Consider the following 12,807-nt stretch of genomic DNA (forward strand, 5'->3'; position numbering starts at 1 on the left):
AACACACTTCATCCAAACTCCATCCAAACCTGCAGCCCATCCCGGCCCTGCCCAAGTCGATCCTCCTTGCCCTGCTCTATCATGTGATTTGAATCTGTTTTTGAAGTTGGTTGTTAATATAAGCTCCACAGAGCAAGGATCTCTGGGGGTTTTTTTGTTTTTGTTTTTTTTCCTACCGACATATCCCAGATGCTCAGACAGTGCTATCCAACAGAATTTTTTTGTAATGACAGAACTGTTTTGTATCTGTGCTATATAGAAGCCACTGGCCAGAAGAATAAAACTGAAAAGTGGCTAGTGCCCCTAAAGAACTGAATTTTTAATTTCATCTAATTTTATTACTTTAGTAGTCACATGTGGTGGCTAAGGGTTACCACGCTGGATAGCACGGCCTCAAACAAACCCTAGCACAAATAAATATTTGTTAAAGGGATGAATTTATAAGTAAGTGAATAAGACACAGTTTCCATATTAGCCTACAGACTACTTTCACTAATTGTAAATTAAATTTGATCTTTTTTCAATAGAATTAATGGCTGCAAAAAGTCGAGATTAAGAAAACAGTTTGAAAACACAGATGGTATGGCCCAAGTAGCTGGTACAGATTCCTCAAACTATTGGCTCCTTGCTGTCATTTGTGACTCCAAACCTTCCAAAACCTTTTTTTTTTTTTTTTTGAAAACAGAGAGAAAGCAAACCAGCAGCAAAGACGGAATCCCCACATATGACAAAAAATACATATAATCACAATGATTACTATAGTTAGTCAATACCTTTTTGACCTTGTTTTTTTTCTCATAGGTCTCTGACAGAGGCTTTTTCTTCTGCTGAGTTGTGTCTTTGGAGAATAAATACTCAAATTCACTAGTATCCCGAATGTCAGGTTCTTCTAAGGAATCCCATAAGGTTGGTGCAGAATTTTGGCTTAAAAGATAAAATGGCAAGTTAAGAACCAAAGCAAAAGAGAACAGAAGACAGTCAGATCCTTAATTCATTTTTTAATTCTTTTAAAAACCCTAATAAAGCTTAAAGAAAAGCTTTCTGCGATTACACATTTTTTAAAAAATCAAAATATACTATAAAGTATCAAGGCAAACACACGTTTCCCAAACAGAATGGTCATTAGATGCAATCAAAGAGCTAGAGAAACCTCGTGGAAACACAACTCCTGGCATTCAGATCGCGGAGGCATGTAAGCTGCTTCCCCTACTCCCACCTTGGGGCATTTCCATGATGGGCAAAAATGGGCAGATAACCAGTTTTGAGACATTCATGGGATAACTCTTCAGTGGAATACAAATGGAGTGCTAGGGTGCAGATTTACCCTCTTTGGGATTTTTTTCTATTAGCTTTCAATACAGTTTTTCAGTTTAGCTCAGGTCAACTCAGTGCAGGATCCGTACATGTAGACAGACTGTGCTCATTTAGAAATACCTGATTTACAATGCACCACCTCAACAGCAGTACTAATAAAAACAACCCAAACCCCCCACTGCACCTGCCCCCACAGAGATTCCAGCTAATGCAGCCACGGGGAGACTGTGCTCTGTTTGTCTGATTGGTTTTTTTTTTCTCTCTCTCAAAACAGGGGCACCCTAGTTTTAAAACAAAGAGAGGGAAGAAGATACAGGAAATCAGGCTCAGAAGAATGACCAGAGAGCTGACTTCCATGGGTCACTGGCCAGGCTCCTTTCAGTCAGAACACATCTTCTCCCAAGTGTCTACTTTCTTAACTTACTTTCTCATCTTATTTTAAAACACTTTTAATGCCCATAGACCTTTTTTTAAAGGTTTCATCTACACATTTATTGCTTTTCAAACGTGTATGTTATGATCCATAATATCTACTAATACTCATCTTTGTCTCAATACGTATCTTCCCAGTCAGTGAAAATGAACAGAACTATAATTACCTGGCGTGGCCCACAAAATTTGTGGATACTAAAAGACAGGTTTCATATTTGAAACAGCTGGCTACACTGGCTTTTCAGATCCGTGTGTTCACATTTTGCTAAGTGTCTGCCTCTTCCGTGAAATATGACATTTGGGTTCTGGCCCGTAAGAAAATCTGAACATTCACTTCTCTCCACTTTCTGTGGTTTTTTTTTTTAATATTACAATTTTTCTAATAGAATACTTGAGGCATTTAAGAATGTATATGTGACATCTGTAAGTTATGATGTATAACAGTATACTGAATGCCTGTGACATCATCACCCAAGAACTAGAACATTTCCAATGAAGCGCATCCATCTAGGTGCTCCTTCCTCAGCCAACCACCCACCCCGCCCCTGGCGCCTGCCTCACTTAACTTCAATTTGAAGCATGAACACCATTAATATTAAGTGCTTTTCTCAGCTGCACTTGGAAAGAGGAATCGCGATGGGAGAAGAGAGCCAGGGAATTTTGGAGGGGGTAGCCTTGGGGCTGCTGATCTAGACTTCATGGAGATTCTGGGAAGCTGTGGACAGGGTGAGTAGAGGGAGGTGATGGGACGCTCCAGGCAGATTATTCAGCTCCAGCCCCCCCAATTCCTGCACCTGTACCGTTTGGCCCCGGCTCCACGGATGCTGAGCTCAGGCCAGGATGACTAGGAATATAACTCACTCATATTCTGAAGTCAATTGGCTTTGGCAGTCAGGTTGAGCACCTCATCACCATTTACAAAGTTTCTATGGGAAAAGTCATTTCCAATAATGAATACAAGAATTTTGGAACACCACCTTTCAGTGGGCTGGGGGAAACTGGGCTGATGGGGCGGTAACAAGGACTCGCTCACAATGGACCATCTGTCATCATGGTCAATTCTTTTCTGACCACTGAACACATGATTCTAACTCAAAAGAAGAGGAAGAGGAAGGCAGAAGAGGGAGGAGGTGTGAGGAAGAAGTGGGGAGGGGGCAGATGGCAGGTGGTGAGTAGGGAGAAGGGCGGAGGGGGAGGAGGAGAAGACACTTTCTCACCAGGGAGACACTTATTAGGAAGCCGAAAAGGGAGATAAATGAGGGTTTCTTTTTCTTTAAACTAATGTCTTTCCCCTATTCTAGAAGCCAGGAAACAGACATCAAAGAAAGCAAAATGACAAAGGTTAAAAATCACGCTAGCAGTGAAGAGCAATCTAAGAGGATGAGAGGCAGTGTATACGTAATAGAGAAAGGTCATATTTTATTCCTAGTTCCCCAGAAGATCAAGACCAAAATTTATTATGTGTTCATTACCTAAAGTGCTTACTCCTCTGGTTGTACAAAACAGCACCTCCTTTTAAAGAATACATCCCAAATAACTTTACCTTTGTCCATAATGAATAGTACATAGAATCTTCAAACAACTTTAGTTTAAAAGATGTAGCCATGCTCTGAGGTACAGAAGCTTTTTGAGTGACCCATAATAAGAGAGATTAAACTGCCGTGCCCTGAACTCCGGCTAGAGGCTGACATGTTCTCCAGGCAGGGATCTCCTGATGTCCCAGGTCAGAAAACTTGTGACATTCACCTACTTTTTTTCAAATTAAAGAATAGTCAGTTACAATGTGTCACCTTCTGGTGTACAGTACAATGTCCCAGTCATGAATATATATACATCTATTCGTTTTCATATTCTTTTTCATTAAAAGTTATTACAAGATATTGACTATAGTTCCCTGTGCTATGCAGAAGTAATCTTTTTTTTTTTTTTTAATCTGCTCTAGACAGAATCCCTGATGGCAGCAGGCCTCCAAACTCCATGTGGCGTTCTCCCTCTGCACCTGCCGGTGTCCGCATTACCCCTTCTTATAAGAACACCAGTCACTTTGGATTAGGGGCCAGCACAACTCCAGGATGACCTCGTCTTAACCTAACTAATCACATCTGCAATAGCTCTATTTCCAAATAAGGTCACCATCTCAAACACTGGGTGGGGGCTAAGTCATCAGCAAATCAAGCCGGGGGAAGGCAATTCACCCCATAACAAAACTGAAGCCCTAGATTTACGGTGAAACTAATAAGAGGTGGAGTGTTCCGCTGTTTTCTTCCTCGAAATGGCCAACTACGTGAGGAGAGAAAAACAATGATTATCTCCAGCTTGTCATGGATGCCTCCAACAGCAGGTAAAGGGCCCACGTCTCCCAGCGGTCCACTCCACCGCTATGGTCTAGGATGTCGCTGGCTCATAGGTCTTGCAGGAGTGAGGCTGAGGCAGGCTAGCAGGACCAGGTGTGGCACAGCTCCGTGTGCTGTCAGAACACGCGATGCCAGGGCTGACGCGTGGGCTCTGTCACCCTGGAGTGGATGCACACTAATCTGAGGACACTAATAAAGGAACACAGCTCCAAATCAATGTTGTGGGAAATTATTTCTTAGGAAATGCCATCAGAGGCTTGAATGGGAAAAGGGGAATACTAGTACTTTAATTAAAAGTAGGAGCTATCTCAGGATCATCTGCTTTTTTTAACCATTTGTTTTTGAAAATTACACAGAATATTAACATGTAAAAAGTATCATCATTTTCCACAAATAAACTCTTGGCTCTTGTTTTTTGGTGAGAGGAAAGGGGCCAGATATGAACTATGTAATCATCTTAGTTCACCATATGCTTAGCGTTAAGGTGCTTCCCACCCCTCCCAGAGGGATTTCCAGTTGCTTTCTCCCTGTGAGCTGCATGTTATTTTGTTCAATATCCTGCCTTCCCCAAGGAAAATTTTATATAAATAGAAAAATTCACTGCCACATCTTGGTTTGGGGGATAAGTTCAAAAATTTAAGCTAAAAAATCTATCCTATATTTGCCATTCTTTGCAAACAAATGAATTTCAAAACTAGAGTGCAGTCACAAAGCAACTCAACATCGTTCTCACGGTCCTTCTGATGGGCTCCAAAGTGAGGCAGAAGAAATCGGACCAAATCTGCCTGAATGGAAGTTTCCAAGCAACCATCTCTTGCTGCCTTGCAGACCCTGCTTAACAACCTACACAAATGGAAGATGCTCTTCAGCTAGCCACACACGGGCGCTTTCTCTGAAGGGCAACAAGGTATAAAGATGGGGAACCAGACTTCAGCAGTGAGGGGAACCAGACTTCAAGCACAGAGTTGATACTTTGAGACTTCCCTCTGACCTCAAGAGCTAATGACTCAGCTATGTCTGGTTCTCTTAATAAAAAAAGAAGAAAAATTACACCTACGTGTTGAAAATACACATCACAGGGTTGATGATACCATCTAAAGACAAGACAGATATTCTAAAAATCTTCAGGGAACCAACAGTACAGACTCAGGCTCAATGTCTTTACGATTACTGACTAACTCCAGGGATGCTGGAGAAGGCCCTAACTTAGACCTGGGCTCTTTTTCAGTCTGTGAAATGGACTACTTGCCTTTGAGAAGGGTCTGACACAGAACACATCGTTTCTCCCAGCATCAATCCACAGAGAGCACAGAGAAGACCTGGTGGAGACGTTCTCCCCCAAGCATTCCAGCCTTGTTTACCCAAGGCACTCACCGTACCACACCTGGGAATGAGTGCCACACGACGAAGACACTGAACTGGTAAGAATACAGCATCACTTGGGCAAAACCTGCAGTTTCACAGGCTGAGAATGGGCCAGGGGAGATAAGCTTACCTCTTGTCACTTATTTGTATCCGAGTCCAGTACAGAGGCTTCATGGGACAACTGGGTTCAATGGCCGGCTTCCGAGGACACTGGCTAGAAGAAAGGCCGACTCCGGAGAAGAGGCCAGGAGGAGGTGGGGGCGCTGGAGCAGGAGGAGGCCCCCCGCTGCTGCGCAGGGCGGTGGAGTCAGGAAGCGGTGGGGGCGGAGGGGGTGGGGGCGGTCCAGCACTTGGAGGCAGAGGAGGTGGTGGAGGCGGCAGCGGCCCAGCACTCATAGGTGGTGGTGGAGGTGCCAGGGGCAAAGGGCCAAGTCCAGGTGGGAGGGGGGGAGGGGGCGGGATGATAGCCGGCAAGGGCGGCGCAGGAGGGGCAGGCGTTGCCTTCTGCTGACTCGATGAGATGCCTTCCGCAGCCTGAAGTGGTCCGTGGGTGTCTCTGTTGTCATTTGAGGGAGAGAGTTGGCTTAAAGAGGAGATATTCAGCTTTTTGGGTATTATCTGGTTACTTCTGGCTGTCTTGCCTTCACCCTCAGAGGGTTTGAGGAAGGTCTCTCTGTCTGTCTGGATGCACACATTTCTGTAGGACTTTGGAGGGCAGTCATCGTCAGTGGAGACACACTCATCTCTCATCTCTTCACATCCTCCCCGCCATCGGTGTTCTATCTCATATTTGAGATTTTCAATGGTTTCTTCTAGTCTCGCTGTGGTCACTGCGTGCTCACCCCGGATACGAAAGGCTTGAAGCTCAAATTGAGTCTGTAGAGAGATCAGTTGGAAAGAAAATTTAAAAATTTGTGAAAAACAATGATCAGAAATAAAATATTCAATAGCACCCCCTTAGCACAAGCCCACATAAACAAAGGGAAAGACAGAGACACTCTTCTGGGAGTCCAACAGGGCATAAACTTCACCTTATGAATTTTCCGAGGACCTAAATGATCGGAGTAGAAGCATTAACTGCATCTGACCTGAGCTCGCAGGCAACAATTACCATGGATTAAGGCTAAAAGGGAAACTGTCATCTAAGAACTTTCACAGGTTTTAACATCAAACTCAAAATAAAACTTTTAAGAAAGATTTGAACAGGCTTTAATATATCTTTTATTACTTTTGGTTTTGGTTTGGAAAAAGAACAAAAAAGGCTTGGAGGCCCTTTTGGCTTGGAGCCGCTGTTCTCACAGTCTTGCACAGAATGTCTCCTCTCTGGGGTTTCCAGGCCAACACAACAGAAAGTAAAGTGCAAGAAGCTATACATACATAGTTTTTTTTTTTTTTTTTAAGTTTCCATATCAAAGTTGCCCATGATCAGTATTTGTGTCTGTTTTATAATCATTCATAATAGTAAAGAAACTATTTAAATGCATAGAAAATGGGACTGTTAAGATCTGCTATTTTTCTCTTCTACATACTCAATATATTAAACTGCATTTTATAAGATACCAGCCTTTTTAATACTTATCTTTTTAGTTATTTCAATGCCTTGAGTCTGTGGTTTTCACTTAGCACAAACTGGTATCCTCTCGGTCTTTAACTGGTCTATCTTCCAGCATTCAAAGCCATTTAGCCTATTACAGTTAACTGGGAGGTAGTCAAATTTCCAATTTTATCAGCATTTCCAAAATCCAATTTAGCAGTAACAAAATATCTTGGTGAACTTATTTAATTTCTGCCTTCCCCAGCAGATTATAAACTCTACAAGAGGAAGTCAGGGATGGTACCCGCCTTTATTTCTGTATCCCAGCAGCTAGAACATAAAGTACATCGTACTGACAAGAAGGATGGATAAAAACCACAGTGATAGTTATATCCAGTCACTGCCCTAAGAGCCTTCCTGGTGACACTTTCTTCACTGTAACCGCAGCCCACAAATATCTAGAACACTGAACAGTATAGAAGCACAGATCTGTGTTGTGTTATTTAAAACGTAAATACCTTCAATGGCCTAGTCAGTCAAGGTCATGACATGGGAAGATTCTCCACCTTCATTAAGAAAACTTTTAACTACATTTTTACTAGGTTCAATTCTTGCTTCAGAAACCAACCCTCAAAAACGGTGGTCAGAAGAAGTAGAGACAGGGTTTTTTTTAAGCTGATCCTATATGCGGACGTGGCAGCACTGATCCAAGCCTTCTTTGCCTTCCTTTCCTCATAACTCGGTTGCTTCAATTGCTTTCGTGTTAACTAAATCCTCTTCCCACCTGCAATCTAGTAATCTATATCCATCTCCTTCGAAGCAAGATGCAAACTCACACACTTTAAAAGAGCAATCCCAAGTAAGCCATCCTGTTCCAAACACCCTTTTCCTTGACTGATGGTTTTTTTCATCTGTTTAATGTGGTGGTTCTCAACCTGCTCCCCATTAGAAACACCTAGAGAGCTCTGTCAAAAATACTGATGGGCAGGGCCATCTTGAAAGATAATCATTCAGTTGGTCTGAGCTGGTATCCTTAAAGCTCCCCAAGGGATTCCAATGGGCAGCCAGAGTTGAAACCAACAGTAACTTGTTAATCTTTATTCTGCTCCAAATACAGCTGAGATAGTAAGGCACTGCAATATTGGTAGTTTTTTTGTTTGTTTGTTTTTTGGTTTTTTTTTTTTTTTTTTTTGGCAATGACTTTTAACTTGGGTCATTCCAGAATCTCCAAAGGAACATGTGTTATTTGAAAAGGCCCCTTGCTAATCCTGCTATCTCCCCATCAGAGGAATACCCCTTCATTACCATATTGAGAATAGTTACTCCATGCAGCAGATAAGCCTAAATTCTTTTATACTCAGGACTCTTCAAAACCTGCCCTCTGCTTCCTTTCCCAGATACTTCTCTATACTTTCCCTATGTTGCACCAGTACAGATTCAAACATATCATTAACTCCCACCTCTTTATGCTTTTGCACATGCTGCTTCCTCTGTCTAAAACACCCTTCCCCTCCCCATTTTCACCTCATGAAAGACCCGAAGGAAAATTCACTCCAGCACAACTGAACCTTTTGGCTTGAACTTTTCTTGATTCTTCTTGACAAAAGTTTTCCTTTGATTCTTCTTGACAAAAGTTTCCCTTTGACTTTGTTGCCAAAAAACTTTCTAGGTTCACATTGCATTACAGTCATTTATGTTTATCTTCTTTGCAAATCGAAAAGCTCCAGGCAGTTGGGGACCATGCCTTACTCATGTTTGAACTTCCAGAACACTGCACACTGCTTGGCTGGTTAGTGACCCATAAATGCTTATTGAATTGAATTATTTCTTTTGATTTAAATATTAAGACTTCCTTATGCCTCTGTAATACCCACCCGACTAGACTTGAAGCTCCAAGAAAATTTACAAAGAGACAGACATGTGGTCCCCTTCCTCTTTCATAGTCCCCGGCACAGCATATACCATGAGATTTCACAGTTGGTACTACCTAGAAAATTTAGATAAGACATCTAGATTATTTTTTCAACTGTGGATATTTCTAAAAGTTAATGCTGATCCTATTTAATTTTAACAATTCAAAATATTTAATGTAGATAAGTGTTCTCTCCACACTAAGCTTCAAGGCTGTTCCCATAAGTATAATAAACTACGCAGTAGAATTGAACCATATTTGTGATTCTAATCTGATTAGGAATTGGGCTCGAGGCAAGTCCTGCAGCTTCCTCAGGGGCTGGTCCTCCCTTCCCCTATCAAATCCTCATTATTTTTTAATATCCTCCCCATTACCACTGCTCAGAGATACCATCGAAGGAACACACGGTCCTGAAACCCAAGCAACAGAGGGAGGCTTTGCTTGTCTGGTCCCCACAAATCTGTCTGTCAAAAAGAAGGTGCAAAAGTGCCTGCTGTTGAAAGACATCACGGTGGTGCCAAGCACCGTGGAAAAATGACCCATTAGCATTTGGTGGCTGTGAACATTCTCTCCCAGGGGTGCTGCCAAGGCCAGTAAAAATTCAGGTTATATGCTGTACAACTTGAGTAAGTCAGCCTCTTCTAGGGATGCTTCCAAATTCTAAATCCTTAGGTTGGGAAAAGCAAGACAGTTCCCGGGACTGCACAGAAGCACAGTCACGCTCCATCACTGCAGCAAAGCGCAGTGTGAGCAGAGTGGAAGAAGGAAAAGGGACTCGAGAGCACGGAGCATCTCGGAGGCATGGGATCTGGTCCTTAGAGATGCTGAAGTGAGGCCAGGGGACGGTGCATCCATGACTTTGAATGTACGCATCCTGGTTTTTCTGTTTTGTTTATGAAGGTTGTACAAAGACTTCAATAACTTCCTACATAAATGACTTACACTTGCTATAGTAAAAACAGAAGTCTCCATTAATGAAAAGGATGGCAATGGGTTTGGTTAAAAAAAAAAATCTCCTAAGTTAACAATAGCTGGTTTTAATGAACTATTATCAATATTTTTTTATGAACTTATCTACCCAACACACACTTGCAGACATAGTAAACAATCTTATGGTTACCGGGGGAAAGGGGGTGGGAAGGGATAAAGTTGGGAGTTTGAGATTTGCAAATGTTAGCCACTATATATAAAAATAGATTTTTAAATGTTTCTTCTGTATAGCTCAGGGAACTATATTCAATATCTTGTAATAAATGGAAAAGAATATGAAAATGAATATATGTATATATGCATGACTGGGACATTGTGCTGTATACCAGAAATTGACACATTATAACTGTACTTCAATAAAAATAAATAAATAAATAAATTTTAAATTAAAAAAAAAGAAGAAGAAAGAAATCACATTTTGTTACAACTGTGAGGCCATCTCAGGGACACCAGGAAATATGAGGCACAAATGATACATCAGTGCAACTGGAACTTGCTAGGAGGGTTAAAAGCAACAAAGAAACAGGGCAGGAGAAGAAGGGACAAAGAGCAATCAAAATATAAATAGCACCTAAGCTGATGCAGGAGTAAAACCCAATATATGCCATGCTATAGAGTACAGAATAAATTACACACGTGTAAAGATGGTGCTGTCTCCAGTAGTCATCTGCCACACAGATATGCAGTCAAGATAGCGGGAAAAACGAAACCAACATGGAGCTCATGTGCAGGCACAGCGTTCAGTGCCTTCATTTATTTTATTCCTTGCAACTCTGTAAGGCAGGTGTTCTGGAGGATGTGTTAACTTGCATAATGCCCTCGAGCTGGAAAATGGTGACAAAGGAATTTGAATCCTGGTTGATGTTAACATGCTCTTTGAATTGATATCCATTGATAGTGGCTAAATAGCAGTAATTCATAATCATAACAATTATTGACTAGCAACATCATCTACTATGTATGGCTCACAATTTGTATTACATTAATGCCCATGATTATGGAGACAACCTATGAAAATTCTGGTACTGCAACTGCTTCTAAGATAAAGAGAGGCACAAAGAGACTAATTGCCAGAAGGACAGACTCAAATTCAGACCTTTTCACTCTAACCTAGAGTTCTTCTCACCTTATCATGGATCCTCAGTAATTAATAGTCCTTCCCATTTTAATACACTTTACAAAGTCAGAATGCCAACACAAAAATAGAGACACTTTCTAATGAATGATGCTTTTCAAAAACTATTTGCCTTCCATCCTTCTGGAGTAGAGCTGGAGTCATTGAGTAAGTAATAGATCTGAAGTCGTCTGGTTCATGGGCAAAGTGAGGGAAGGTGGGGAGAAGCCCTGGCCGAGGGTCAAAAGATCTAGACCATGCTTCTGGTTATTCCAGTCGTTAGCCACTCCACACTTAGCCAAATATATTACTTACTGTAACCCTCATTTATCAATATCCAAAATGAGAGGTTTAAAATGCTGAATTAATAAGGTTTCCTCTAATACTAAAGTGTAATAATTTCCACACCCAAGACTTCACTATATCTCCTCCTTTCAAACTCCCTAGAATACAGAAAGCTCTGATCACGAAAGCTTCATAAGGACTTAGAGCACAATAGCTATAGTCATACAAAGAGTCCCAACTCTCATGACGAAAGCCAAGTCAACACACAAGGTCAAAGAGACTCATTAAGGTACTCTGAAAATACACCAGTGGTTCAGTATGCAGTTCAGAAAAAGTTGGGTATTATTTGTGAACTGTCATAGTTATTATAAGGATTCTGGAATGTGCTTCAAAAATACGCAAATATAATTATGGATAGTCATCGAAGGAAATAGTGGGGAAGTAAAATAGAAAAACCTTTGAACTCTGTACTACAGTTCCGACCTGGAAACAAAACAAAATCTGGTTGTAGCCAGAGTGCTTTTGTGAAATAAAAGAAAAATCATTACTCACTGGGGATTCTGGCAACATTTTATTTCCAAGTTATTAGTATCAATACGTATAGTGGAAGTCACAGAAGTGGCTATACCTTGGGATATCCACGGAAACGATTTTCAGACTTTTATTTTTCCAAAAAGTAATTTGAAACCTAATGAGCAAACCCAAGACTGCATATTTTTAGGCAATGAGCCAACATACTAATTCCTTCTCTATTAAGAGAGAGGACTTGGAATTTTATGTTGTATTATTATTATCACTACTGAAACCACAGCTAGTCCAACGAGGTACGTGCGACCCATTCCAGAGTACGTGAGCTTAGAAACATCAGATGGTAAACTCTAGCCCTTAATACTGTGACAAACTGAGATTCTTCAAGTAATTACAGCCAGCACTTTACTTCTTCTTTCTCAGTTCACTCACTGTCTGTGAAGGGTCACCATCCTATGGCTAATGCCCCAACGGTATCATTTTGGAAACTGTGAAGTAGATTCCTCAGTTAGATTTACTTCACATAGTCCCAGTTTTGGATTTTTTTTCTTTTTAATTGCAAAGGGGTAGGAAATGAAAAAATACTAGGTCACTTAAATAGCATTATCAAATAGGAGCAAGTAAGGAGGGGCGAGCTGCTGAGATCTTTCCAGAATTAAAAGTAAAAGTGAAATTTATGCCTAAAACTCTAGGATTACTGACTAGAAAAATAATCTCTACATCTTCACCAATGTTACATAAAACTCTCTGCTATGAAGAGGCTCAGGGGAGCAATTGTGGTAAATTTCCCACTTACAGGCTTACTCCTCACAGTGGTACTGTGTGAACCAGACAGACACTGAACAAGTCTTCATTGTATCAACGTGAGATGAGACTATGGTCTTTCTACCATCTAGTATTCAAACAAGCTTCAATGAGCATCTACCAGGGGCTCGATCTTGTGAATGCATATAAAGACACGATCCATACTTTGAGAGGC

At 41.2% G+C, this 12,807-nt stretch overlaps 1 protein-coding gene across 4 annotated transcripts in view; it reads right to left on the bottom strand.

The window, feature by feature from the left end:
• Positions 1 to 12,807, bottom strand: part of FMN1 (formin 1) — a 397,658-nt gene that overhangs the window by 188,774 nt on the left and 196,077 nt on the right. For 3 of the 4 annotated variants that reach the window (XM_032481561.1, XM_032481564.1, XM_032481562.1), the window contains 2 exons: positions 5,596 to 6,341; positions 774 to 924 (listed from right to left, as the gene is read on the bottom strand). In XM_032481561.1, coding sequence (XP_032337452.1) covers positions 774 to 924; positions 5,596 to 6,341 — 897 coding nt within the window. Of the gene's footprint in view, positions 1 to 773; positions 925 to 5,595; positions 6,342 to 12,807 lie in introns of those variants that run through there. The other variant, XM_032481565.1, reaches the window with a different exon arrangement.

Source organism: Camelus ferus, chromosome 6 (genome assembly GCF_009834535.1).
Source record: "Camelus ferus isolate YT-003-E chromosome 6, BCGSAC_Cfer_1.0, whole genome shotgun sequence".
In the NCBI taxonomy this organism is placed as follows: domain Eukaryota; kingdom Metazoa; phylum Chordata; class Mammalia; order Artiodactyla; family Camelidae; genus Camelus; species Camelus ferus.